The sequence below is a fragment of the Vicugna pacos genome, chromosome 2 (assembly GCF_048564905.1).
Source record: "Vicugna pacos chromosome 2, VicPac4, whole genome shotgun sequence".
In the NCBI taxonomy this organism is placed as follows: domain Eukaryota; kingdom Metazoa; phylum Chordata; class Mammalia; order Artiodactyla; family Camelidae; genus Vicugna; species Vicugna pacos.
The window spans coordinates 18,286,754-18,311,376 of NC_132988.1; the positions used below are offsets into that span (position 1 = coordinate 18,286,754).

The 24,623-nt window shown below is 42.1% G+C and overlaps 1 protein-coding gene and 1 non-coding gene across 6 annotated transcripts; both read right to left on the minus strand.

Moving 5' to 3' along the window:
• Positions 1 to 211: 211 nt before the first annotated feature.
• Positions 212 to 22,568, minus strand: MMAA (metabolism of cobalamin associated A). 5 transcript variants are annotated; one of them, XM_015244137.3, is made up of 7 exons: positions 22,505 to 22,568; positions 10,764 to 11,267; positions 8,367 to 8,489; positions 4,852 to 5,022; positions 3,460 to 3,545; positions 1,535 to 1,684; positions 212 to 562 (listed from the first exon to the last, which is right to left on the minus strand). In XM_015244137.3, the coding sequence occupies exons 2-7, from the start codon at positions 11,206 to 11,208 to the stop codon at positions 275 to 277; spliced, it is 1,263 nt and encodes a 420-aa protein (XP_015099623.2). In that variant the 5' UTR covers positions 11,209 to 11,267; positions 22,505 to 22,568; the 3' UTR covers positions 212 to 274. The 5 variants fall into 5 exon arrangements, with proteins under 5 accessions (XP_015099623.2, XP_006209987.2, XP_072832312.1 ...); XM_006209925.4 differs by lacking the exon at positions 22,505 to 22,568 and adding an exon at positions 22,297 to 22,498; XM_072976211.1 differs by lacking the exon at positions 10,764 to 11,267 and having other exon boundaries at positions 22,505 to 22,525.
• Positions 22,569 to 24,215: 1,647 nt separating this feature from the next.
• Positions 24,216 to 24,287, minus strand: TRNAA-CGC (transfer RNA alanine (anticodon CGC)). Its single transcript has one exon. It is a non-coding gene; the product is annotated as a tRNA-Ala (tRNA).
• Between the last annotated feature and the right edge of the window lie 336 nt (positions 24,288 to 24,623).

Sequence of the window (24,623 nt, forward strand, 5' to 3'; positions counted from 1 at the left end):
CAAGAAGAAAGTATCCTACAGGCCACTATGCCAGGGAGTTAAGAATAGAAAGACATGGAGATGAGTAACACGCAACAGGTATCTTGTGAATACTGCTGACTGCCTGACCTTTCCCATCCATAGCTATCATTCTTTGACTTTCTGGGCACGGTTCACAAACAAGGAGGCCGAGGGCACAACAAGTGAATTACTGGAAATAGAAGCACACAAGTGACTTTCAATATTAAGATACTTTATGAAATGATACATAAAACCATTGTGTAGGGTGCATTTCCTAGTCTCTGCTTTTAAAGGCTTTCAACAACAAGTCTGCTGCTAGTCCTGGGGACAGGGATCCACTGAGAACCCTTTCTTCCAGAAGAGGAATCTGCTCCCGGACTGTGGGATGGGTCCTGAAATGTTCTAACACATTTTCCTGAATGAGGTTCCACATCCAAACTTTCTGCTGCCTCTGTCGTTTGGCAGTCAGCTCCCCACTGGCAAGCATTACGTCCTGGAACTCTTTCATCTTATCCCACATGTCAGTGATCCCCTCTCCGCTTCTGGCAGAAATGCGAATTACCTACAGAAAAGGGAAAAACCAGAATTTTTTTACTTAAAATGATAGAAAGCATTCTCATGGGGACTCTGGTAGTTAATTCTTACAGTATATGGACAAAATGAGACATCACTGTGTCAAAGTCGATCCCAGAAATATACTAAGGTAACTGACGAGGATTACTAAGTGCAAAGCAGAAATAAGACACGGAGGCAAGGTCAGATTTTTTGTCTCAGAGATTTATTTTGGCTTAGGATTGCTCGAATGATCTTCGGAAGCAACACGGAGGAACCGTGAGAGGGTCACTAGGACGAGAAGGGCAATGCTATGCAGGTTTCCCCAAGGGCTCAGTGCCAGCAAATGAAACCAAGCCCCAGCCCTCTGTCAAAGCTGCCTGATTCAGCAGGCGCTACGAGCTGAGGGCTGGCGCCCGCGTGGACAACACAACGTGCCCGGAGCTGACGGTAAGACACGTCGTCCTTGTTCTCACTATAGTGATTACAGCTTATTCTTTAATCACATAGTGTCCTCCTGTGGATAAAGTGCTGCCTCAGTACTACTGCATCATTTACTATGGAATTTTCCTTTTTTCCTTACTGAAGATAGCACCCAACGAGCACCATGGGAAGGGAAGTCATCACACCAGAAGCCTTTCCTCTCTTGCTCAAATTCTGATATAGATAATCAAGTCATTAGCTGCTCCATAATCTTAAGGATGGTTCCTTCCAGAATGGATTTGCCATCACTTCCAAATGGCTCCAGTCAAGCCTTCAGCAAGCTAGTCCATCACCTCGCATCTCGTTTTTGACATCCAGTGGTTGAAGAATTATACTTAAAACTGTAACTGCACACTCTGGCTTTGTCATAATTTTTTAAATTATAACCTCATATACAAGTGAAGAGTGATTATACGTCTAGCCTGGGACTCACATCCTGTCTTCTAACGTGCACTGTCCACTTCTAACGTGAAGAACGCAGATGGGACCGCAAGCTCACCTTTGGCCTCCAGACTCCGGAACGCCTGCGGAGTAGTTTCAGGGCGCTCACGTACTCTGCCTGTATCCTTCGGGCTGGCACAATCAAGTCTCCATCAGACTTGGTTACAGCTACCAGGTCTGCCATCTCAATTATACCTCTTTTGATACCCTCGAGAGAAAAAGAGAAGAAAGTGATTTTGTCCAGAACACTTAGTTACAGCAAAAATGGGACACCAGTAAATGCTAAGGTTTTGAATGTCATACACTTTACCAACTAACTTGTTCTCTGCACCTTCCCAAGCCTTGGGTACTAGGAATCACAATCACTTGATAGGAGTTACTCAAAAGCACCGACTCTGAGGACTCTGGAAGTCATCTGTAATCTCTCTTCCAAATTTAGGGACTAACATGTTGAAAAACATTCAGAATTAGAGTAAACATATCACCTAGACACCACATGACTGAGTGCCAGGAGACAGCTCACACTGTCTCATGATGGCTTCTACTTCTCAGGAGCTAAGACTACAGGATAAAAAACCATCCATCATTAATTAAGGTGCTTAAAAAGAACACACACCCGTCACTAACATCTGCACTTTCAGAAGCAAAGTCTTTGAAGTTTTCCTTAAATGCACATAGCATTTTTTTCAGGTTACATTTGAGGGAAAAAGTAACCTGATGGCTAAAAATGCCTCAGTCTCTTCACTTACATTATGTTGCATGAAAACTCTAGAAAAATCCTAAACTTTATTTGGAAGATTTTGCCGTCTAAGATTAAAATTCCTTTTCAGATATTTTTAAACATAACTTTCAATGATTAAATGTGAACAGTTCATGTTTCTAAATGGTAGCCTCCACAGTCTGCTATCACTATGCTTTTGGAATTATTCAATTGAAAGGGAGGTGTTGTACAATAAAGAATTTGTTTGGTCTCTGAGGGTCCGGGGAGGCCACCTCTAAATCCCTGGAGTTTCCCAGGTGACAGGAGTGTCTTGTCATTCACCATGGGTGCCCAGGGCCATAACTGAGTTTAGACACCAAGGTCTCAGAATATGGGCTACCACGCCAGAAAAACCCATCTTGTGATTCAAGGGTTGAGCCTGTGAGGCCACGTGGTATCAGCTTGACCTCCCCTGGGGAGAAGTAAGGGCTGGAGACCGAGTTCAGTCATGTGGACAGTGATTCAGTCAATCATGCCTACAGAACAAGGCCCCAGTAAGAACTCTGGACACTGAAGCTTCAGTCTGGCGCCCTTCCAGACCTCTTTGTACGTGTCTCTTCATTTGGCTGGTCCTGATTTGTATCCTTCACAATAAAACTGCAACTGGCAATACAGTGCTTGCCTGAGTTCTGAGTCATTCCAGTGAATTATCGAACCTGAGGGGCAGTGGGAACACCCGCGTTGGTAGCCAGTTAGAGGCACTGGTGGCCTGGGACCCGCTGGGCTTGCTGTGGGTGTCTGGGGTGAAGGCAGTCTTGTGTGGGGTGGTACCCGGACCTGTGAAGGCTGTGCAAACTCCAGGTAGTTAATGCCAGGCTGCACTGCAGGGGGAAAGTAAGAGCCCTGCTTTACAACATACAGACTACGACAGTGGGGTCCCAGTTCAAAACAGCGGACTATCTTACGAGGAGCTCTGGAACCAGCTGTACCACAAGCGTCCGTGCAACAGTGGTCACTCCTGGCTGGAGCTATGCCTGTATTTTATTCACTCTCATGTTACCGGTGGAAAAGCCAGAGCTGTGTAATTCGCTCAGTGTCACAAATTCTATACTGAAAGTTGGGGAAAAAGAGAATGTGCCTTTGACTCAGGTCTTTCAGCCCATGTGAGTGATGTATCTCGCCCTGCGCTAATACCAACCTAATTGACAAAAATACAGCATTGGAAATTAGTGATTTTAGAGATGTATACTTTGTGTTTTGGGGGGAAAGGTCAAAATAATTACCTGCAATTCATCGCCTCCTGCTGGTGGCAGCAGTAAAACAAACATGTCCACCATATCAGCAACGGCAAACTCTGACTGACCCACACCTGAAATTTTAATCGCAAGGGTATACAAGGGTATTCTAAAATATGCTTTCTCAACAACCCTGGCCATCACTTCCATTCCAGTTCATTTACTCACGCTCACGATCACACACTCCACCCGACCCCACTTTAAACACCCCACCTCCGAGCCATGTATTAAATGCCGCTATTTTAGCCATTGAACAAACCTGTCACCGCCCCCTCCTCCGGCCTGTATTCCCATGTCTCAGTCTCCCTCCTCACTCTCGCTCTTTCTCACTTCCTCGGCCTCCCCTCGGTGGGTGGGCAGCTTCAGCGCCAGGATTCTAATCCTTGGCCATGCCTGGCAATACATGCAGCTTCCCTCCTCCTCATCCTTCTACCCTCCCTGCAAACCCCACCAAGGGTCCGTCCAGCTGTCCGGGTTCTCTCCCCCATAGACGTGCTGGAGAAACCCCTCTGCTGTGTGGTCACAGGCGCCCACGGTGGCCACCTCCTTCTCCAGCTGGCATGGTCCTCCTCGCCCTTGTTTCTCCTACTAGGACCCAGGCAATTTTCCTCCATCCACCCTTAGACGGTGGAGCGCCTGGTCCCCAGCCCCATCTCTTCACTCCCGCCCTTCACCCTCATGCTCTATGTGTCCCAAGCAGACTGCAATTCTCTGAATAGGCCGCGTTCGTTCACTCTCTTCTCTGTGCCTTGGCAAATGCCCTCCAGCCCACACTGTCCTTAAATCCATTCTTCCTTCAAAATTGAGTTCAACGGTCACCTCCTTCCTCATGTCTTCCCTGATCCCCCAAATCTGAGTCCAATTTGTGTCAAAACACAGATCACACAGTAATATAACAGACCGTCTCTCCAGGGGAATGCAAATTCCTGGGGCTTGCTTTTCAGTATTTTCACCGTGTGTAACTAGGAATGTGCTAGGAAGATAAAGATGAAGTAAAGCACGGCCCTGTATTCAAGAGGTGTCCAGCTACATTAATTTTCTTAGCGAGCACTGCAGACTTATGACTGTGCTTAAACAAAACAGGTGTTACGTTACAGTGGTGCTCCCGCAGGTCATCCTAACGCTCATCGTTCTCCTCCTGCACTTAAAACACAGCACCTTGTATAAGCTATCCAGACACAGGGCTTATCTTTCCTTTTTTAAGGGTAAGGATGGTAGCCTACACACTCAAATCTCCTACAGAGTCTGAGATTTCTTGCATTTAACTACATCTTTAGTAAATACCGGCTGAATGAACAAATGAAATTAGCTGTCGCTCATCCTGCTATAGCACTCATTACAGCAGTATCCCATTGCTATGAAGTAGAAAATCACACTCACCTACAGTTTCAATAAGAATGATGTCATAGCCCCCGCCTTCGCACAACAGAATGGCCTCGTTTGTGGTCCTTGTCACACCTCCTAAAGTCCCTCTCGTAGGAGATGGCCTGATGTACGCATTCATATCTCTTGATAACTCAGTCATTCGGGTTTTATCACCCAAGAGTGATCCTAAAACACATGGCTGCATTTCATAATCACGGAACATCTACGAGAGCTAATTATCAATCAGCCAGCTCTTAGGGGAAGTGTTTTATGACATTTCTCCCAGAACCTCAAAATGAGTTTCATATGATTGAGCTCTTCTCCAACACAGCGTATATAATAACACCAAGTTAATCTCTGTAACATTTCAAGCCCCTCAAAACTGATAGTGGCTCCCACTGACTAGAGGTTCAGCCTCGCATTGGAGGCCCGGAGAATGCAGCCTACCTCACCTGTCCAAGTCCAGCTTCCACTGATCCCCAAATCACTCTTCCGTTCCTGCCAGGCTGGCTTCTTTACTGTCCTCTTAACATTGTTGTGTTCATGGTTCTCACATGGGGGTGGGTTTTTCCCCCCAGAGGAAATTCAGCAATGTCTAGAGATATTTGAACTTGTCACCCTGGTAGGCAGAGGCCAAGGACACTGCTAAGCATCCTTCAGGGTGCAGAACAGCTGCCCACAGCAAAGACCGCCATTAGTGCCAAGGCTCAGAGACTCTGCTTTAACCTGAGTTCCACATCTGTAGGGCCATGTCTTACATATTTTGTACACCGAGTGCTTGCACACAGTAGGCAATTCATGTAACACCTATGGAATAGGACTGGTGATGTTTCAGGGTTTCCTGCAGCATTTTGCCAAACATCAGTCCCTGCAAATTCGAGACGACTGAGAAGCCCTGGAACTAGTGAAATTACCTCTACCTTCTTTCCTTCAGCCCTACGCTAACACTTGAAGGTATATTGCTGGGCCGACCTGAATTTTCATTTTCACTCTGCTTAAGAGCTAATTTTTCCAAAGTTCATGCTAAACACTGAGACACTCCTTAAAGATATGATCTTTTCTCTTACGATTCCAGGTTAGAGTTCTCAGAGGTTCTAATTCCAGGACTCACACGTACCACGTATCTCCACTACCTTATTTACTGAACACAGAACTTTGTTCTAAAGTAATTTTCTGGGTAAAACCATCTCTGTGTAAGTCAATAATCTGCCAAAGCTACCCATTAAATTATTATCCCATAGATCCTAACACACCAAACTAAACATTATGAAATTACTCTCCCATATAATTATCTTTACCAATGAATCCAAAACTGTTGACTGCAGACCCTTAGGGAGGTCTCCAAGCTCCCACAGCAGGAGATCTGTGAACCTAAAGCATGACAAGGACTGGCTGCAGGCTTCTCAAACTTTAATGTAATGCTATTTTTCAAATGTATATACTGTTGCAATGATAAAGTAGAAATGTATACTTAGGGTGTCCTGTTCATCTTTGTGTATTTTTTTTCCTTTCAAAGTCTATGTATTTTTTTTTTTTAACCTGAGAAAGGGACCCTCATTTTTGGTTTGAGAAAGGTTAGGAATCACACAGCTATGTAACTTTACTTTTTCTTTAATCGAAGTCTAGTTGATTTACAATGTTGTGTTAGTTTCTGGTGTACAGCATAGTGATTCAGTTATACATATACATATTCTGTTCCATATTCTTTTTCATTATAGGTTATTACAAGGTATTGAATATAGTTCCCTGTGCTATACAGTAAGACCCTGATGTTTATCTATTTTATATATAGTGGTATGTATCTGCAAACCCCAAACTCCTAATTTATCCCTCCCTATGTCTTTCCCCTTTGATAACCATACATTTGTTTTCTACGTCTGTGAGTCTCTTTCTGTTTTGTAGTAAGTTCATTTGTGTCATTTTTTTTAGATTCCACATATAAGTGATCTCATATGATATTTTTCTTTCTCTGTCTGAGTTACTTCACTTAGTATGATGTCTCTAAGTCCATCTATGTTGCTGCAAATGACATTATTATTTCATTCTTTTTTACGGCTGAATAGTATTCCATTGTGTATATATACTACTTCATCCAGTCATTTGTTGATGGACATTTAGGTTGCTTCCATGTCTTGGCTACTGTAAACAGTGCTATAGCTATGTAACTTTCATCAGATTATCTTACATCACCATTTCTGCTACTGTCATCAAAAGCATTGTTTTCTTTTGCTATTATAAGTATTCTACAGTATTATGAAGGTAGTGGAAAAAGCCTTCTTATCTATTTAAAAATGAGGGCCGCTATTAAAAAAATTCTTTGCTCAAGTACTTACCTTTAACAAAGTTCTTAGATTATTAATAAGACAATACACTGACATGGATTTAATCTTGAACCTTGTGAATATAAATTTTATTTTACAGATAACTTTTTCATTATAGTGAACCAAACACTGTGAATGTTCTCAGCTAGGTTTTTCAATGGGTGATAACAGCAATTGTTGCCTACCTCTCTACTGACCCAAGGGCCCTAAAATACATCATCTTTATTTTTGAGCTTTAAACCCACAGGATTTAATGCAAACCCTTTCACAAAGCACCCTGTATTTCCCTCTTCATAACACACAATACATGGTAGTGGCCTGTGTTCACTTGTCTGTTCACCTTAAAAGATATAAAGCTCCCTAAGGCCAGGAGGACTGTCTTAACTCACCACAAACGACACAGTACCTTCCTCGCACAAGGCCTTGCCTACAGTAGGCACTGGAATACTTGTAAAGTGAATAACTGTGATGTGAAATGCTTAAATCAGAAAGAAGGGCAAGGAAAGAAAAACTTTTCCTGAGTATTTATCAAGTAAGCTTTATGTGTCCCCTAAGTGACCCTTTGGGGAACTAAGTTTATTCATTTTATCTAGGATGAGCTGCACATTAAACTTTGAGTGACTGCATGACCTCAAATCAGTAACTGCTCAGCACAGTGTACAATGTACTGTGCTAAGTGCTGCCAGGAAGGGCAGGATATCACTCGGTCCCTCTAAGAGCCTTCTGTTCAGCTGAACATATAACATAAACAGGTGCCAAGTTACATAGGGCACAAAGATTTTTTTTAAGCTTAAGAGAAGAGATATTACAACAATATGAGGAAATCAATGAATAAGAACCCGTTTTCTGAACTGCACAGGAGATGATGCAGCCAGGAAAAACAACAGGTGGGAAAAGGGGCGGAGCCTGAGGTGGGACAGACAAAAGGCTGACATTTGTTTTTGATTATCTTCAGCTTCTGAAACCTGGTCTCCTAGTTCTCTAAGTGACTACTCCTACTCCTGAGCGACCAGTATGCTAACCTACTCTGGACAGCCCGGTGCCCAAACCACCGCCCTCAGCCTCCATGTCACTCCCCTGAGAACTCACTTCCTTCACTTAGCTTGAGGTCAGAAGTCACCTGTCTGTGCAAATTCCCACTAAACTGTAACAGAGAGCCAGCCCCACGAGCCACTGCCCTGCAATTTAAAATGAATCAGCACTACTCACCACCGCTAGTACAAGAAGAAGGGTCCACAGCTAGCACAGATAATTTGTGCCCTCTCTCAGTGAGCATTTTTCCAAAATATTCTATAAAGGTTGATTTTCCAGCACCAGGAGGCCCAGATAATCCTATGGAGGAAAGAGACCTTGTAATTTAATGAAATAAATGAAATGAGCACCATGATGAGTTCTATTAAAATATCAGACTAACTTCTATTCCCCCTAATTTATTAAAACCATCACAACTGTAGTTTAATACTTCCTAAAGTGGTAAATGAAAATCTACCTATTTATCTAGTCCCTGAGTAATAAGGACACAGGGAGGAAACAAATTCTGATTTCCATATGTTCACTAAATTCAGGTTTAAAAATTACAAAACGCAATTTGCCTTTTCACTAAAACGCGGGTCTTCTGGGACAGACTGCACTGCCTACATTGTGAATTGTGCTGAATTTCTACATCTGCCCAGCTCCCGTCACAACCAGCAATTATTCCACCCACCCCAATCCTGTATGCCTTGTCTTCCCAGGGAGAAAACAACTCAGTATTCCTGAAACTCCCTAGTGACTGATAAAATAATTTTCTATTTATGAAAGATAATTTTAAAAATCTCACCCATGACGCCAAGAAAATAATATAAACTGAATCTTAAAAAGGAAAAAAATTCATGTTAAGAAAGGCAGAAAATTCCCCTCCTTGGCAAGTTAGTAGAGCGTGGCAGGTAAGAGCACAAACTCTAGAGCCGGTTGGCCAGGTCTGTTTCTAGCCCTGCCTCTTATGAGCTGTGTAATCTTGGGCAAGTTACTTAACCATTCTGTACCTGAGTATACTCTGCAATAAAATGAATATAATAGTGCCTATTTCTTCAGGTTGCTGTAAGGAGTAGATGAGTTAATTTTGCAATATGTTTAGAATAGCACACGCATCCAGGAAGAGATATGTATGTTCAATAAAGCCTATAAAACATAAGCACTTAATTGTAATTATAGTCAAAAGTATGTATGGCGCATGTAGGCCTGGCTCCTTCCCAAATTTCCAGGGGAGGTCTCTGTCTTAAACATCTATGTGGGTGCTGAATAAACATTTGGGGCTTTTATTTATCTTGGTGGGAAAATAAATGCAACAAAGACATAGGCGTATCTTGCTTCGTAAGGTCAAGATGGCGGAACCAGAAGAGCCCTGCAAATTTATGAGTTGCTAGTTAAGTGTGAGTTGCTGGTTAACTCCATGTATTTCTGGACATTTTCTTTTCAAAGATTCTCTGAATGAAGCCTAGTAAGTGAACACTTTGTCGTAACTGGAATTTCTCTTTGGGAGTATGTTATTTCGTCTGTTCACAATACATAAAGATTATTAACACCCAGTGCAGTACTCTCAAAAGGAGAGTCCCCTGAGTGAGGGCAGGAGAACAAGGGGTGTGAAAAATGTGGACGAGTACAAATATCAGCTGGTTTTAATTTTCAAAATTATCTTTAAAGCATTTAGGCCCTGTTACCCTAAAGACGAGGAGCTTTTAGACCCCATGTTGCAAATAAACTGAGATAATAAAAGTCTAGTGCAATGCCAGTCCATCTCTTAAGTGTATTTGCTCATTCCTCACACAATTTCTGCACTTCATCCACCACTTCAAGTTGTTTTTAGTGGCTGGGTTGGTTGGATTTACCCAGTTTGCCATCGTGAAAAGCACTCATTCCACCCAAAACTGACTTGCTAAATTCCTTCTGGTCAAACATATCTAGACTGTTCTCTAATGAACAATTTCAAAAATATAGCAAGCTTCTTTGCAATTACAGAAACAGGTCAATTGTTCAAGAAGTCAAGTGAACATCTGATATTTTTAGATCACAAGTGAATATGGTCTTTCCTTTAAAATACATTTTGGTATTAAGATGGTTATGCTTAGAGTCAAGCCATTTCCAGAAACGCTAATAAAAAAGTATCTGAAAGAAGAGAGACTTGCCTATAGAAAGACTAATGAAACACCTAAGAAGTAGAATTCTGAAATCTGATAAGGGTAATTATGGTTGATGTAACCATAACAGGGAATTCACGTTAAACTATTAAGCAGAAGTTCTACCGAGAGAAAGGAGTAAACTGGTAAATGGCTCTCCTGTCACGTTCTTATTCTGGGAGCCACAGCAAGATTCCTGCCAAAACAGAAATCTTACATTATTCTCTTAAAATACAGAGCCTTGGTTCAAATGGTCATGGCGTGTTGTTTTTTTTTTAATGTAACAAGACTAATTTTTGCAAAGAAACGGCATTTAGAATTCATTTCAAAATTCTGAAGGAAAAACAAATCTCTGTTAGATCATAAACTATTTAGACTTATTTTAAAAAAAGAGAGAGAACCTAGAAAAATATTCACTAGGCAGACCTAAAAAAAAAAAAAACGAACTGACCCACTCGAAATGCCAGTGGCTTCCCTTTATTTAACCTTTCTTGCTCTCTGAGGTGGACTAGTACTTTCTGAAGAAGCACCTGGGCTAACTCTTTTTTCCTGGTGTGAGTTGATTCTATAAGAGTTATGGCCTCGGCTAAGCAGGCCCTTTGCCCTTGGATTAAACCAGTATAGAGTTTATCCACAAATCTTTGTTCTTTATCAGAAAATCCATCTGGATGTTCCTTTAAGGTTGTCTGTAGACACAATTTCCTCTTTAAGCCATCCGACAGCATCATCCACGTTGTACAATGGCGTCCAAGAGAATTGAGTGGCCCGGCACACGGGATTCCTGATCCGAGATGAGTACTCGAGTGAAAGATGGAGTGGTGACGTCGGAAAGGTGCTCTTAAGAGGCCTTTTAGGAAGTGCTGGGGAGGATGCTGGAGCAGCATGGGAATGTTCATTTTGTCTGTAACTGGAGAAAATGCTGGATTTTGGGGAGTTCAATGTGATTTGTGACTCCCTAAAAGAAAGGAAAACACATTTTTGCCAGTTCAACATACAACTAAGTTTCTGAAGTAATAAAACTGAAAGCTTAGTGTTTTCCCGAGATTCTAAACCACATGTAATCAGGGTTTTTGGTAGTCCCAATGTGTGAGAGTTTCTTACCAAACCTGACAGAGAAGACTCCCTCCTTGTCCATAGTTAACATTCAGATTAACCCAAATCGTGAAATTTTCGCTCTGCTGTGAAGTGCAGCTAAAGTTAAGTGCACAGTAAAATCTTCTAACCAAAACCAACACAAAAACCAAAATCAAAACCAATATAACAAAACAAACAAAGTAAAATCCCAAACCATCAGGGTAGAAATTTCACGTCATGCTTATTCTCTTCTGTCTACGGACCTTACCTTCACCGTAACAATTTCCTCAGATCAAATATACCCTATTCTGAAGCTTATTCAAAAGATTAAAAAAAAAAATCCCTCTGATGCTGGCCTTTTATTCATTCTCCACAAAAGAAAGGTGATTAGTAATGCAGGCGTTGAGGCGTAAGTTTAGATCCACCTGTGTGTTCAACAGACTCATCTGGAACACAGACGTACGTGAAGCGCGGCCTAACATAAGCACACAAACCACCATCACCACCACCACCCCAAGCCCTCACGCAAAATGAACTGTGAGGACTGTCTGGTCCAGCTCAGTGTATCTCAAAGTCAGATACCACCCGGCTGCTTACTAAAAGGGCATATTCCCAGGCCCAGGAATCAGAATCTCCGAGGGCAAGGACAGTCCAGTTTGAACCACTGTGGAATGGGATGCAGGTCCTTTCCTTACATTCACTGATCTTCTCCACTTCAAACTGTATTAGACAATGAAAGCTGACGGGGTCCTCTGGGAGTCAGGGGGGTGCTGAGGTCACAAGGCATGGCCACTCTGAGTTTCTGCCACTTCAGCTATAATGACCTTGGGCGAGTTACTTAACCATCCTGTGCCTTGGCCTCCTCTGAGTTAAGAGAACAGGTAAGAGACTAGGACAGCTGTGAGAAAAAAATGTGTTAATTCATATCAAAAGTCTGGAACAGTACCCAGAGTACAGAGTAGGAGCTCGGTAAATACAAGCTTTTCTTCCTACGATGTCAGTTTATAAAACTTCAGTGAAAAATTGGATCACAGACCTTGCTTGCAATGGAAAACTAAAATTTACAGACAAATAATACATATAACCTACCAAGTCTATGTTTATGATTATTTGAAAATTCTGGTTTTCAAGTACCTTGTAGCACAATGAAATAAATTACCTTAGTGCTCCAAAATACCTCTTAAATTGTATTCCAAGGCCAGCACGAAATTAACTTTAGCTAAGTAATTCTATTAGGAAAAAGAAGAAATGCTCTAAGGTTTTTTTTTTGTTAGAACTATAACTGCTCATCATTTTTCTATTTTGGGGGGGGCAGTGGGGGACGTTATGACCTCTGTCTCTATAAAATTTGTCTTATTCTAAAAGGACAATTTATTTTCAAATGTGTAAAAATGTTTCTAAAAAACAGTTTAAAAACATCCATTACTACCCTTCATACAAACACACAAAAAGACATTTAAAACAAACAAGCAAACAAAAGAGGCGCTCTATTCTGGAAGCTCTCGTTCGATACCATCTTCGAACACACTTCTCATCCACACCGTCACCACTGGCCACCAGGCTGGAAGCTCATGGAGAATGCTATTTCCTGAGCATGTTCTACTTCCCAGGTCCCAGGCTAGGCCACAAGAATAATAGTGATGACAATGCTTTCTGATGGTGATGACAATGATACTAAGTTCCAGTCACTATACTGTGAACATCTGCATTAGTTTCCTTTTTTAAATTTTTTTTGTTGGGGAGGGAGGTAATTAGGTTTATTTATTTCTTTTATTTAATGGAGGCACTGGGGATTGAACCCAGGACCTCATGCATGCTAAGCATGCGCTCTACCACTGAGCTCTACCCCACCCCCCATGTTAGTTTTCTATGGCTGCTGTAACAAATCACAACAAACTTGGTCAATTAAAACCACCACACACTTGGTGGATTAAAACAGAAACATATCCTCTCAGGGTTCTGAAAGCTGGGGGTCAGAAATCAAACTGTAAGCAGGGCAGCGCTCCCTCTGAAGACTCTGGGAGAGGATTCTTCACTGCCCCTCCCAGCTTCTGGGGGCACAGGGGCTCCTCGGCTCAGGGCTGCATAACTCCCACCTCTGCCTCCTGGCCCTGGCCTACTCTTCTCTTTGTGCCTCTCCTGGGTGTGGACATTTGTCACTGAATTGGGCTCATTCAGATAATCCAAGATGATCTCATCTCAAGATCCTTAATTACATCTGCAGAGACCCTTTTTCCAAATAGTCACATTCGCAAATTCCAGGGATTACGACATGAACATATCTTTTTGGAGGTCATCATTCAATCCACTACACCATCTTAGGTGGACTGCCTCATTATCTTACCCTAAATAACATAATCCAGCACGTCAACAGCTCACAGAATAATAAACACCATGTCCAAAGAAAGAACCATGTGCCGTGGGGAAGACAAGATTACAAAAACTAAGTCCCCTGGGGGAGTAGAAGGTTCAAGTTATGGGGGAGTCGATGTCAGGGCTGGGTCTGAAAGGCTGAACAAAGCTGAAGAAAGACGAGGCGGGTTTTCTAGGCTGAGGACACACTTGTATAGAGGCTGAGTTGAGACTTGGTCTCTCCCTGCCAATCAGAGAAGACTGAGAAATTCAGGGAGGCAGAAACCTGGTGTGTATCCATGGAACTAGTGACAGGAAATAAGGCCGGGTCAGGATGTACACTGAGGCCAAGGGAATAGATGCTGTCTTGCTGGCAGTGGAGAAACGACAGAGATCTTCACAGAGGCAAGTGACCTGATCAACTTCACTCCTGGGGAGATAACATGAGGAGCAGTGCCAAGAAGCCAAGAGTGATCAGACCCTGGTGACACCCACCCCAGCTGACAAAACCCCAGCAAAGACCCAAAGGAAGCAGCGAGGACCTGGACCAAGGCAAGGCATTAAGAAACGGGAAAGAGAACTTAAGTTCAAGACCCTCTTGTCCATGCTAAGGATGCTCAAACCTTGGCATGGAGCCTGGCATGTTGCAATTATTCCCCCAAAATGCTAATCTGCACTTATTTTATTGACTCAGGACTTTATGAACCATTTTCAAATACTTTATGTCATTTTACCCCCCCCCCCCAGAAAATTCCATGAGGACAACTGGACAGTTATTATTCTCATTTAATGAGGGGAAACCAAGAGTGAGTTAGGTGACTACAGTCAGAGCCAGGGGCCAGGCCAGGACTCAGATCTATTACCTCTTGGTGGCATTTTTTTCTTAATAAGTTGTTTCAGAATAAAGGAACAGTCATTCCTCTGGCCAAAAGAGAAACAGATATTAGTAACTGGTCCTCCCAGAGCAGTAAGAAGCAGTGATGGTGGCAGCATTAAGAGCCAAAGAACTGAGAAAGAGGAAATGTTGACCAGGACACAGAACATTCTTACAACTAACCTAGTCCTTTTCTCCCTCAGGGGAGATGTTATCACATGTAGCATAAGAAAAAATGAGAATTACTTAAAATATGCCCTTTAATTAAGTCTTACCATGACTACCTCTTGTTATCCAACAAAGCTATGTTCAAAAAAAGAGCGAAGTAATATATTGAGAAAGGAGAGAGAAACAAGGTTATAAAACATTCATTCAACAAATATTTGAGCATTTACTCTGTGCCACATGATAGTCTAGCACTGGGGATGCAATGATGATCAAATTGAACAAAAGTTCTTGCCCCCATGGAGCTAACATCCTAGTAAAGGAAGACAGACACCAGACATGTAAATAAGGACACCAGTGTGGCTGGACATGAAGGAGCAAGAAGGAAAGTGTGAGAGAGAAGGCCAGAGAGGGGAACAGATGGAGGGCTTTAGAGAGGACTGGAAGGACTGACTGTGAGTGAGATGGGCAGCCATGGGACAGAGGAGAACCTGATGGACTTCTGTTTTAAAAGGATCTTGTGGGATACAAGAACAGAAATGGGAAGAGCAGATAAGAGATTACTGCAATAATGCAGATGAGAGATGATAATGACTCGGATCGGGGAGGGGGGTAGTATTAGATCAGATTCTGGATAAATTCTGGAGGACCTGCTAATAAGAGGTGTGATTTGTATCCTGAGCCACGGTCGAGATGGAGCTGCCCTTTAATGAGCGGGGGAAGACTGTGGGAGGTGAGGTCTGAGGTTAGGTTCAGACACATTAAGCTTAAGAGGCCTACTAAATATTCAAGTGGGATCTGGAGTAGGCAGTTGCATTTATCAGTCTCAGGAAGAGGTCAGAGCTGAGGTGTATATTTGAGAATCACCGGTGTTCAGGTGTCATTTAAATCCAAGAGACCAAATGAGATTACCAAAAGAGCACCTGGAGATAAAGAGGGCTGACTCCATTTTTCATAAAATTTTACACACACACCCGGAAGGAATACGTATGTGAAACTGTTAACTTTGTCTATGGATGAGTGATATTATGGTGCTTATACATTGTGCTTTGGCTGATCATTCTTTTTCTGATTTTTAAAAAGCATCATATGTTACTGTGGTAGGCAGATTTATGGCCCCACGAAGATGCCCACATCCTAACCCTTGGAACCTGTGAATATGTTTTGTTACATGGCAGAGGGGAATTAAAGTTGCAGATGGAATTAAGGTTGCTAATCAGCTGACCTTAAGGTAAAAGGAGTATCCTGGATTATGCAGGTGGACCCAATGTCATCAGCAAGGTCCTTTATAATGGGAGAGGGAGGTGGCAGAGAAGAGCAGAGTGATGCCAGGCGAGGAGGACTCAATCCACCCTTGCTGGCTTTGAAGACAGAGTAAAAGGGCCATGAGCCACAGAGTGCAGGCAGTCTGTAAAAGCTGGAAAAGACAACAAAATGGATTGTCCCCGAGAGCTGCCAGGATTGAAGGAAGTGCCACTGATGGTTTGATTTTAGCCCAGAGAGACCCATGTCAGACTTCAGATCTCCAGAACTATAAGAATAACTGTGTGTGGATTTAAGCCACTGAGTTGTGGTAATTTGCTATAGCAGCAAAACCAATACAGTTGCTATAGTTAAAAAAAACACTTTTTAAAGATGAAATTTAGAATTTTTATAATTTTAATGAGAGATGTCTAATACCTATTCATGATTTAATTTTTATCTTTGCTATAACCAGTAACTTGCTTCCTTCTGCATTTATATTTCCTCATAATATGAGAAGCAAATATTTAATTTAACCAGTTATCAAACCATCAGCATTACATCTAATTGTATTTATGTGTCAATTTCTAAACTAGGCATAAAATTAACATATATACTCAAAGAGCCTAGTAAAATTATTTGCAAGGTGAAAAAAGTGATAATCATGTTTCAGCTAGGCTTCTATTCACAGAGACTTCTATCAGAATCACCATATTAAGATCTGAAGTTCAACAATGCTCTGAAATAATGCGGTGCACATGGGCTAATAAACATTTTTGAGCATGGCAGATTTTTAAAAAGCCGTCTATATGCTATAATAAAAACTAGGTGTCTGGAATGCATATCTTCCACTTTTTGCCTGACAAACATCTGCTCAGTTCAAATATCACCTCTTCTAAGACACATCTTCCCCCGCTTTTCCCAGGCAGTCAACTGTTTCTAACTTCAGTGCTCCTCAGCCTTTTGTTCACATCTCAGGCAGAGTGCTTGCCTTCTTATTCTCTAATTTCTCTATTTATAGACCTCTCCTTCCCCTCAATTCTCCTCCCTCACCGCGGCTGACGATCCTCCCAGAGAAAGGACAACTCCTTATTCGGTACTTCCTCAGTATCCATCTAGCACAGAGCTTGGCACATGGCAACCTCTTAATAATCATTTTTTAAGGTTCATGAGTAGATATTCCATGTACTTTATGTTGATCTAATATACTAAAAAAAAAAGTTTGAGTAACAGTCTCAACCTGTGTGACTTGAGGATCTTTACTAAAAACATCCTGTCTTCTAAGTTCCCTGTTTTGAATCAAGGCCACTTTTGACATCTAACTAATCTTCCAAAACAGAAAAACCTAAAGATAGGTTTGTCAGGAATCAAAGCCCAGTAACAAGAGCATTAGCAGATGAAAATAATGTCCACTTTAATAAGGCAAGCAAACAGCATTCCCTAAATAAATGAGATAATTAAAACAGTCTAATAAATAGTATATAGATTTTGTGCTAACATTCAGAATAGTGATTTTGTGCAACAATTTAATTACAGTCTTTCTCAGAAGATCCATGCCAACTATCTGACAAGCTTTTGATTTACACTGCAGGGTTTATCACAATTTGGGTCTGCAAAGCTCCCTGCCCTTTGATGCCAGCAGAATTCTTAAAAGGTCTTTAAATGAAAAGAAAGAGCCAGGAAAAGGATACCATTTTACAACATTCTTTTGCCAAATCCAAAAAGCTACCCAGATGTATATAATTCTAGGATATTATACCCTCAATCTCTCCCAGAGGGCTGATTTTCTTGGTGTCCCCAAACCCTCTGGACCAATGAATGGCAGAGCAGTGGCTGCTACGTTTCACTGGATGTTTACTATGTGTGAGCCATTCGTGTGTGTGTTTCCTCAGCTAAGCCCCAAGACAGTAGATGAGATTCTATTTTATAGGTGAGGCTCCTAAGGTTAGGTTGATTGTGGCAGAACTTTGGAAAAACTATAGATTTCATAAATCCCGATTTGTATGGTGAGGACTCTAGACTGTCATATAAAGAGGAGTGGTGTCATGTCACATTAAAGGGACACCAAATGACCCTTCACATTTGAGTATGGAGTGATTATGGCAGGCTGTTTATCTGTGTTTTGTTTCTCTCTCTCTTTTTTTTTTTTTACTTAGGCCAGAATGAAAAATTAGTTTACATTTTCTGTGCAAATTTTATGAGTAGGAGCTCCTGATAACGTATTAAGTGACAGAACAGACCAAATTTCTAAAATTTTTAAATGTTTTTTTGCTCCACAGAATAATTCACACCTGATAACTGAGCGCATAATAGACTTAAACCCATTAATTTAATCAATCAACCAGATTTTAAAGGAGTCCATAAAATTTTACAAAGCCAATATAACTCAGCCTTGTATGAGCATCTTTCTGCCCTTATTTACATGTCACAGGCAGAACAAAGTCCAACAGGGTGGCAAAATCCTGCAGGTGAGGAGAAGGCCTTCCCACCTGCTCGTGTAACTAAGCACCTCTTCCTGCTTTCTTATGGAAAGAAAGCAACGAACTTAGCCAAGAATTAACTCAAGCTGTTTCAGTGAATTGGTTCCATCCTACAATTTTAAACTAAGCACTACCAAAATAAGACAAATTTTGCAGTATTTACAACACACAGTAAGATGCCTCAAAGCATCAGCATTTCTAATAAACCAGAATGTCAACTTATTTATAAATAATGAAAAACAGTAAGAGGACAAATACACTGATACAGGTTGCTAAGTGCACCCCCTCCCCTGCTAGGTTCCTGTGGACAGCAGCATTTTAAGATGCTTGTTTTCCACACTTGTTTTCCTCCAAAATATCTTCTATATTCATTCCATTCTCTCCACCATCAGGCCCACATTTCTCCACTCTAACAGCTTTCAAACTTTGATAGAAGTCCATAGGAAGAAATACACTTACATCAGTCAACACAGAGGTACATAACTGAAACAAAAGTTTCACAAAACATTATTTACCCCTACTGCATGTTATATACTCTAATACTCTTTTCTACTTTTTCTTAAAATGCAGATTGCAATCTACCAATGGGCACAATCTTAAGTCTGAAATACCCCGGTCTACTACAGCCATTATTCATTCATCTTCCATACTACCACTTATCCTCATAAAATCTGACTATATTACGCCACTGATTAAAATACTTAAAAAGTTCCCTCTGCCTTATCTGTTAAAAACTTTTTTTTTCTGTGATTCAGCCATTCATTCATGTAACAACTATTTATTGAGAATCTATTTCATGCTAGGCCTTCTGCTAGGCCTTGGAATACATCGGCATATGGGTCCAACCTGGCTCCTAACATCATGAACGTTACAATCCAGCCAAGGCAGTCATTGCATAAATACTTCATATTCTTCATGAGTGCTCTTATGAGCTGCTCCAACTTAATTGATCTCCCTCCTCCACTTTCACCATATTGCTGTAACCATTCTGATCTGCACGCAGGTCCTGGAAAAGCCTGTACTCTTTATACATCCTGGCCGTGGTCCCTGATGTTTCTTCTGATTGGAATTCCTTAATCATCTCACATATTCCTCCTCAGCCTTCGAGAATCAACTCAAGAGTCTCCTCCTCCATCAACAGTTCCCTGGCCTCCTTTCCACACCCCTTTAGTCGTCATTTCTATCTCCATTCATCGTGTACTGGTCACATCCCTCTATTACAGTGCTGATCACGTTGTTTTGTGACCATTTTTTAAGATGTCAGTCTTGCCTACACTGACTTATCGCTCTATCCACAGCGTAGTTTATTGCTCACAGAATAAATGAATGAATATCTGCTGCAATTCTGTATGGGTCAATAACTCCATTACGCTGATTACTTGGTTAATCAATGTTTGAAAACTTAAAATTTTTCTAGAGTTTACAGTGTAAATATATTTTTAGAACTTCCTTCTTTGAAGTCTGATTTCAATATATGGATGTTTTCCTTCATTAAAAATTTGCTCAGCAGCAGCCAATCTGACTTGGGATATTTGTCTTGAAATTGATCCAATGAATATTCTCAATTTCAGTAACTGCCCTGGCAAGAAAAAGCATTCAGGATTTCCAAAATCAATACGTTAGGTCAGTGGCTGTGGTACAGCACAGTTCATGCACGCAAAGCAGTGTTATACCGTGTGTTCCTGTTTCTCATTGCCAATCACTTTTGATGTGACGATAGGCTGACAGATGCCATAGATCTGTTTACCATCTCCCACTACCCTTACAGAAGGCTTTACTTTCTCCTTTTCAAATAATTTCAGGAAATTCTGGGGGAACAGAATGACTTTTTAAACAAGGCACTTTGAAATAGATCATTGTTATGTAAGTGTAATACAGAACACATACTGAAGTTCTAAAGTTCCCTGTCCACTTTACCTTTTATCACTTCCCCAGTTAAGACTCAAGACTTCCCCACTTCTACTTTTAGGTTTCAGTCTTCTTGGGAAGACTTTTTCTAAATTCCATCACCATTAAATGTTTAGAACCACTGCTAGAACCCTAGTTCAAATCTGAACCAGTCTTAAGGAGCTTTGAGACTAGCTATAAGACCTGGGCAATCTCTACTACTCGCCACATGAGAATACTTAAGACCTACATCTCAGGTCATAGGAAGTATGAAATGAAAACAGTGTGCGTGAGAGGGGCTGGCATCAAGCAGGGGCTAACCAACTGCAAGGAACCTTCTTTTCTCTCTCTCTCCCCTCCCCAGTCCTCCATTTTGGACGTCACAGCAAAACTCACACTGAGCCATGAATGTGATCTCCTCACTAATCCACACCAAATTCCATCAATAGTTTCCCACACCCTAGGACAGTGGTTCTCAAAGTGTTGTCCCCAGACCCACAGCACCCGCATCAACTGGGAACTGATGAGAAATTCTCAGACCCCACCCAAGACCTCCCGAATCAGGAACTCAGGAGGTGGGGGCCAAGCCTGTCACTGTTTCAAAAGCCTGCCAGGTGATTCTGATGTATGCACAAATGTATGAACCACTGCCCAAGGAGACAGACTGCTACTGAAGGGTTTCCCAAACCAGTTTTTTTCCACTTAGCTGCACTTGCCCTTTCCGGACCTCTCCTAGGAAAGTTTACTCATTATCTTCCACACCTGCTTGTTACTTTCCCAACTGAGATTTTCACTCACTTGATACATCCTTTCAGCTCCGTGGCACCTCTCCTATTCAGGCCAGCTTAAATCCCACTGTTTTCTTAAATCCCTTCCTATCAGTTTCCGGGAACTTTTTCCTCTTTTAACTCTTTATTTCTGAGTACTCAGGTGATCTGAAGAGGTCACAAACTGGCTGTTCCTGGCCCACAGAGGGTGAGTGCATAACTGAATTGGCTGCCAGTAACATTAAAAATCTACAAAATCACAAAAATACAGGTTTTTAGCCTGTGTTGGAGAAAATCAGATCTATGTATGAGGGACCCGCATTCCCACATGGCAACAATCAGCTGAGGGGCAAATGTCTCAAGCACTCACCGGCACTTTCCGTGCCAAATACAGGTTTTTTACACATCTTCAAATATCTCAAGCTCTAACTTACATACCTTATGGTTACATAACTTCACTTTGTTTTATCTCTCCTTATAGAATAGAACAGAAAACAGCCCTTATCTGAACTGTCTTAGTCTTTTTTCTTATTACCTTGAACAGAAAACAGTATGAACTCCTTCTATATAAAAGAATATTCTGAACATTGTGGTCCCCAAAATGATGAGCAATCCACACAGGCTTTTAGGAAACTTTCGGTTCTCTACCAACCTGGAAAAGCTAGTGTTTGTTTTCCAAAATATATGTATTAGGGCACATCTCTTCAGGTAATTAAAAAAGACTTTGTTTAGGCCATTTTGGTTTAGGTTGTCCTTCATTTTCTAATCAGAAATACAAATTTATTTGAATCCAGTATGTCTGCTAGAAGAGACCTAGCCCATACCTGGCATAGTAGCTTACAAAACCTAGATGCTGTTTGGGACTTTCAGTTTGAACCCTAGTTTTATAGCGTGGGTTTTATTCCATAAAAGATGAGTTTTAATTTCACTCGGGTGGTAGTAGCTAACACTGGACTATCGTTCCTTTTTCCGATCCATCCTCTGGTTAATCATTCAGCAGGTTTGGCAGCGATAAAGAGACCAGCCACCTTAACAAAACTGCCTTACTGTGGCACAACGGTAAACTCATAAACCTGTCCAAAATGATGAAATTTTTAAAACGCGGTTTACAGAGAATTTCCTTTAAAGACAAATCACACTGACCTTCCCTTTGAACCCACTTTGCCGACGCCTGCTTGTCCACACATTTCCCGCACTCTCAACATCACCTAACTCAATATTCTCCTCTTCCTTCCCCTACCCCAGGTCCTCCAGGGGGCGCCCCCGACGCTGAGGCCGGACCCCAAGCGGCCTGAGCCGGGAGCCGGGCCGCGACTCCGGGCGCCCCGCGCAGCCCCCACCCCATACTCACTCTCCCGAGGCCACGGAAGTGCCGCCCCTTCCGCCCCGCCCCTTCCGCCTGTCCAGTTCACCCCGCCCCGCGTCGGCCGGCGCGCAGGCGCAGCGACCATCGCCGGTGCGTGGAGCCCGGGAGGGGCCGGGGGCCGGGGGCCGGGTGGCGGCGCGGGGCGTGGCCTGGGTCCCGGCGGACGTGGCCGCGGGATTCCGGCGTGTGGCGCAGGGCACGTGAGCCTGGAGGCCGGAGGGCCTGCGGCAGGTGGGGACGGGGCGGCGCGTCCGGCAGCCGTCGGGGAAGTGACGCGGGAGACGGCGGTTTACGGTCTCTGCGGGTAGCTTTTGCTTCCCTTAAGGTCCAGATCGCCTCCAAAGGTGGAGGGTAATGGCCATCCCTTCCCGGCCTTGGCGCTTCGCGAAGCCCGGGAGGTGGAGCCCGAGTCCAGCCGGGCTCCCGCGTCTTGCGACGGCCCACATACGGAGACCTGTTTCCTTTTCTCCCTGCAAACCTGAAAGTATCGGGTGGAGGGCGAGACATGGGACGTTTGACAGTCCGGTGAAATTAAGGGGATTCAGATTCCTCAAAGCGATTTCCAGCCTATTGGAGTAAATGCTCAGTAATGTTCCGTTGAAATGCAGCTCAAGTTTTAAAAGCACGGCGTGGGTTTTAACGGCTGAAGGACTAGCATTTTTTTCTCTTAAGTTACTCATTCGTGTTGATTAATATTTTCAAACTTGTACCAAAAACAAGGACCCACGCTCACCGCTCTCGCAAAGTCGACAGAGGGGGAAAGGCTCTATCTATTGCTTAATATTTGTTACCTCTCTCCGGGTCAGAAAGGTAACTAATTTTTTGGAAAACCTGTTAGATCCTGTAAGAAGTAATAAAACCCGAGCTTAATTGAATTCTAGAATTTTTAGGTAAAACTGATGTCTCCCAAATGTCTGCTGTAACGTAATAAAGCCATCATCTTAGGCAATAGCGAAGATCAAATTATGGCTACTAGATATGGTCATAAATGGGGGCTGTATTATAATTAGTATCTGGAGCCAAGACCCCAGTCCCCACATATGATTTGCATAATTGCATGCATTTGGGAGAGGTTAAGCCTTCCTCAGTTACTTGCTGTGAGTTGATTCTTATTGAATATGAAACAATAAAAAATGAATTAGTCTTCCTTAGCAGCTTCATTATTATTTAGACTAAAAGACCACTTTTACCCTAGAGTAACTGTAGACCCAAGAATAGTTAATTACAGAAAATAAAACATAAGATTAAATGAAGTAAAGGGTCTAGTGGAAAGAACATGTAAGTAGTCAGACTTGGTTTCAAATCTCAGCTGCTAAACGCAGTCAATACAGTGATAGAACTTGGAAGTTACTCCTTTTCTTTAAGCTTGGGGTTCCTTGTCTGCACAATGTTTGGTGAGGGTTTTTGGTTGTGTTAACTTTTATGAAAGCTCAGTTTGCATTACCTAAGGGAATGAAGTTTGTAATTTAAAAGTGATTTTTAATTCTTACCTGCTTTTTACCCTACAGACTCTTAAACATTTTAGTGCATTTCACATTTTTTTCCTTATCCAAGTGTTCCCTAAACTGTGTTCCATGGAGCATTAGTCCTTTGCAGAAATGTTTTGGGTTTTTTTAAACACCACTATTTATTGATTAACTACTTTGTGTGTACTGTGGCAGACATTTTCATACATTATTTATGTGTTTATTTTTAATGGAGGTACTGGGGATTGAACCGAGGACCTTGTGCATGCGAAGCACAGGCTCTACCACTGAGCTATACCCCCATCCCCCTGCAGAATGGTAATAGATGCTGCCTGGCAAACAATTCTAGCATCCATGCTGAGGAGAACACAGATTATTGCAAGCACACCGGTGAAGCATTCTTGCCAAAATGTTTAGCCTGAATCTGTAAGGAAACAGATCAATGCAGAATGTGGTTTGTTTAGACTTTTCAATAATGTCAATATCATGAAAGACAGACAACAAAGGACAGAAAGATCTGATCTGCATTAATGGGCAACCATGAATTGGATAGGAGTATGAATTTTTAAAAAGTTATTCAGGAGAGTTTGTGGACAATTGGGGAAATTTGAACATGGAATTACATTGTTGACTTACAT

Excerpts from the sequence above, each read along its gene's own strand:
- MMAA (XM_015244137.3), bottom strand. The coding sequence starts at position 11,208 with ATGAACATTCCCATGCTGCTCCAGCATCCTCCCCAGCACTTCCTAAAA. Across the intron at positions 8,490-10,763 it reads GCCACTGGCATTTCGAGTGG|GATTATCTGGGCCTCCTGGT; the intron begins GTCAGTTCGTTT and ends TTTCCTCCATAG. Across the intron at positions 3,546-4,851 it reads CATTCTTATTGAAACTGTAG|GTGTGGGTCAGTCAGAGTTT; the intron begins GTGAGTGTGATT and ends TTAAAATTTCAG.